Below are 3,947 nucleotides of genomic sequence, written 5' to 3'. Positions count from 1 at the left end.
TACAGTAAAGAGAGAGCGAGCTGCTCGCCTCCAGCATTAGAGGACCAGTGGGACAAAATTCAGACCAGCCCTCAGGCTGCCACTTCAGCTTCTGGGAGAGCGCAGAAGAGCGTGTGCCCGGCTCCGAGGAGAAGCCCCGGGAGGAGAGCAGGGGGTAACCGGGGCGCTGGGGCCGCTCTCGCCCTGACACCGGCGCCGGCATCCCGGCGTTTGGGAGCGGTGCGGGGTGCTCTCGCCGAGCCGGGCTCGCCGGAGGGATGGAGCTGCCAAGAGTTGGTCAATCACAATAATAATAAAAAAATAAAGTTTGGTGGGTTTTGCCCGTTCTCACCCCACCTTCCCTTCTCCCCAGATCGGTTCATTTTCAAGGTAACTGATGGGGCTTTATATTTTTTATAGGGACACGGGGGATAACCACTCTAAAGCGGCAATCTGCTACTTGAAAACGGCTAAGGGGAGGAGGAGGGGAACTTCCCCGTAGTTTGGTCTCCGTTTGCTGGAGAGGGGACTGGGGACCATTCGCCTCCCAGGGAAGCAAGGTGGACTTTGGCGGTGGGCAGGAGTGGGCACGGCGGTTCGGGTTGGTCCAGGTTTCTTAATTTTTTTTTTTTTTTCTTTTCCAGGCGATGCTTTTCGCGAAGACGGGTGGGGGTGGGAGGGGGCTATAAGTTAATGTAAATGCAGGGGGTGGGTGGGCTGGGGTGGGGGGAGAGGGTGTCACTCCTGACTCCACGGCTAAGTTAGCAGAAGTCTGCTGGCAGCACTCGGAAGGGGAAGTGTTGAAGCGGGCTTTTCTGCAGTGCAGGGCTGTAATTTGCTGAAGGAGGCAAAGAACATCCTTCGATCTAAATAGGGCTTTTAGTGTGCTCATTGATGAGTGAAAGTCGCCACACATGTCAAGCTAAAGGCAGTTGTTGGGTTACTAACAGGACACAACGTCTTGCAAACATATGCGTTAAGCTGTGTATACAGATGGCAGGGAGAATAATGGAGCAGGCGCCTCTTATAAAGCTCTAGCTGCTGCCTGTCTTCAGACCTGGGAAATGAAACTATTCAGACTCAGGGCCAGATAGCGCCTGGGATTGTTTGTTACCGTTTTAATCCTATTAATTAAAACGTTAACCTGATTGGGTAGAAAGCTCTGTCCCAACAGGCGAGTCTTCTTCATAATAACCTACTCTCAGAGATAATGATGTAAAAGACTCCCCCGTCTGCGGCGGCTGCTGGTTGATGGGTCCGGAAATCTCTTGAAGGTGAATCCAAGCAAGATAAACGGTGGAAGCGGCTCCGCTGGCATCGCACAATGCCCCAGCGCGGCGCCTGCTGAGGGCGAGCCGGAGCCGGAGCCGCAGCCGGAGCCACAGCCCGAGCCACAGCCACAGCCGGAGCCGCAGCCCGAGCCGGAGCCGCCGCCGGAGCCGCCGCCGGAGCCGCAGCCCGAGCCGCCGCCGGAGCCGGAGCAGGGGCAGCCGCGGCGCCGGGCACGGCGCAGCCCCGGCGGGAGCCGGGAGGCGATTTCTGCCAGCGGGACGCCGGGGAGCCGCCCGCCGCGGCGCGGAGCCTTGGAGGAGCGGGCCGGGAGCTGAGCGGGGCGGAGGAGGCGGAGGCGGAGGCGAGCGGGGCGCCGATGGAGCGGGCGCTGGGGCTGCCCGCAGAAGAGGACCTCTTCCACAAGAGCCTCGCCGCCTCGGCCAAGCGCATGGAGTCCGCCTTCCGCTCGCCCCCGGGGCTCGACCTCTCCCACCCCCGCGACCGCCAGCCCTCGCCGCTCGCCTGCTACGAGGCGGCGGAGCCCGAGGCGCTGCTGCAGCCCGGCGTCGGCGGCGACCCGCTGGCGCTACCGCCGGGCTCCGTCTGCGTCAAGTACGGCGAGAGCGCCAGCCGCAGCTCGGTGGCCGAGAGCAGCGGCGGCGAGCAGAGCCCCGACGACGACAGCGACGGCCGCTGCGAGCTGGTGCTGCGCGGCGCCGGGGGGGACCCGCGCGTCGCCTCGCCGGCGGCGGGCGGCGGCGGCGGCGGGGGGGGCGGGGGGCTGAAGGCGGCCGAGGGCGGCTGTTCCAACAGCCACGGGCACGGCGGCAGCAAGAAGTCCAAGGAGCAGAAGGCGCTGCGCCTCAACATCAACGCGCGGGAGCGGCGGCGGATGCACGACCTGAACGACGCGCTGGACGAGCTGCGGGCGGTCATCCCCTACGCGCACAGCCCCTCGGTGCGGAAGCTCTCCAAGATCGCCACGCTCCTCCTGGCCAAGAACTACATCCTGATGCAGGCGCAGGCCCTGGAGGAGATGCGGCGCCTGGTGGCTTATCTCAACCAGGGCCAGGCCATCTCGGCCGCCTCCCTGCCCAGCTCCGCCGCGGCGGCGGCGGCGGCGGCGGCGGCGCTGCACCCCGCCCTCGGCGCCTACGAGCAGGCAGCTGGCTACCCCTTCAGCGCCGGGCTGCCCCCCGCCACCTCCTGCCCGGAGAAATGTGCCATTTTCAACAGCGTCTCCTCCAGCCTCTGCAAACAGTGCACGGAGAAGCCTTAAGCGCCGCCGCCACCGCCCCCCGCCGCGGCCCCGGGGAGCGGCGACAGCCGGCGGCCCGGCCCCGGGCCGGGGGCCGCGGGGGCGGCGGAGGGACTGACCGCTGCCCGGCCCCCGCCTCCCTCAGCCCGGCCTCGCTTCGCCTCGCTCTTGTCCTCGGGTTTTGCCGAGACGGGACCGCGACGGGAGCCAGCGTGCGTGCGGCGCCGGGGAGGGGGCGCGGGGCCGGGGGTGTCGCGGGGAGGAAGCCCTGGCCCGGAGGGTGCTTGGGGGGGTCGCTCTCGCCGGGAGACCGCTGCGCGTTCGGACAAAGGAGAGGCCGGGCTGGGAGCCGGGGCTAGCGCCGGGGAGAGGGACGGAGAGCGGCCCCCACCCCGGTCTCCCGGCCCCGGCTGCCGCGCGGGGCGCCGCGGTCCCGGCCCCGGTCCGAGGGGAAGGGGCCACAGCGACCCGGGTGCGGAGGTGGATGGGACAAATCAGAGAGGGCACTTGAACATAGATTTTTTTTTTTAATTATTATTAGCAGTATTATTATTATTCTGAGCCAGGAAACAAACAAACTTGAAATGTAAACTTATTATTTAAGCGACTTGCAGAAACAAAGAGACTGGACCATTGCTATGGAAGACTTTGTATTTTTTATCGTCTCTAAACTTTGATCCTGTGAAAATGCGCAAAGTTTGGTGAGAGTGATTTAAAAACAATCGAGAGAGTTAAAAAATAAGACAAAAAATAACCGAACAAAACCCCTATTCCGTGTGGCTGAAAGTATCGCATTTTTAAAAGAAAAATTTATGTGCACCTTGTTTCTTTCCACTTTGCAATGATGTATAAACAAGACATGCTATTTATTTGTTATTCTTTAAATGACCCTTCCACGCCAACAATATTTATCATGTGTTAAGGTCAGGGGTCTTATGTGCAGTTACTTTAAATGCTTCTAAAATTCTGTTCATGGATTAACTTAAACTGTGTGCCAAGTGTTTAAAACGTTTATTTGCCAACAACGTATAACCAGAAATGTTGATGTATCCGAGCTGCTTAGGTTTATGAAAGGTCATCTGGATTTTAAGTTGCATCATCCCTGTATTTAAATTGAGCTTTAATAAATTGCTTCAGTCCAAAAATTACAGGAAAGGTGTATTCTTAATTGCTCAACCAACTGATTTTTAAAAGGGTATTCTTTGCATTATAACAGGTAATAGCTATTTACTTTTACAAGGCATCAGAGCAATAGCTGCTACAAGAACACTTGCCAAGCCAATGTTTTCCCAGGCGCTGTGTTTTCAAAGGTATAATTTAAACTGCTTTTAATGTGTATGTAAATTATTCTGACTGTTGATGATTATTTAAGTTGAAATACTTTAAAATACTTAAAATACTTTAGGCTGATTTACCGAACGCGTGGAATTCTTATACT

The 3,947-nt window shown here is 58.7% G+C and overlaps 1 protein-coding gene across 1 annotated transcript; it reads left to right on the top strand.

The window, feature by feature from the left end:
- Positions 1-708: 708 nt before the first annotated feature.
- On the top strand, positions 709-3,947 carry BHLHE22 (basic helix-loop-helix family member e22). Its single transcript, XM_054816602.1, has one exon. It carries the CDS (start codon positions 1,628-1,630, stop codon positions 2,528-2,530), a length of 903 nt encoding a protein of 300 aa, XP_054672577.1. The 5' UTR covers positions 709-1,627; the 3' UTR covers positions 2,531-3,947.

Source organism: Grus americana, chromosome 2 (genome assembly GCF_028858705.1).
Source record: "Grus americana isolate bGruAme1 chromosome 2, bGruAme1.mat, whole genome shotgun sequence".
Lineage (NCBI taxonomy): Eukaryota > Metazoa > Chordata > Aves > Gruiformes > Gruidae > Grus > Grus americana.
This window is presented reverse-complemented; position numbering and strand designations above follow the sequence as displayed.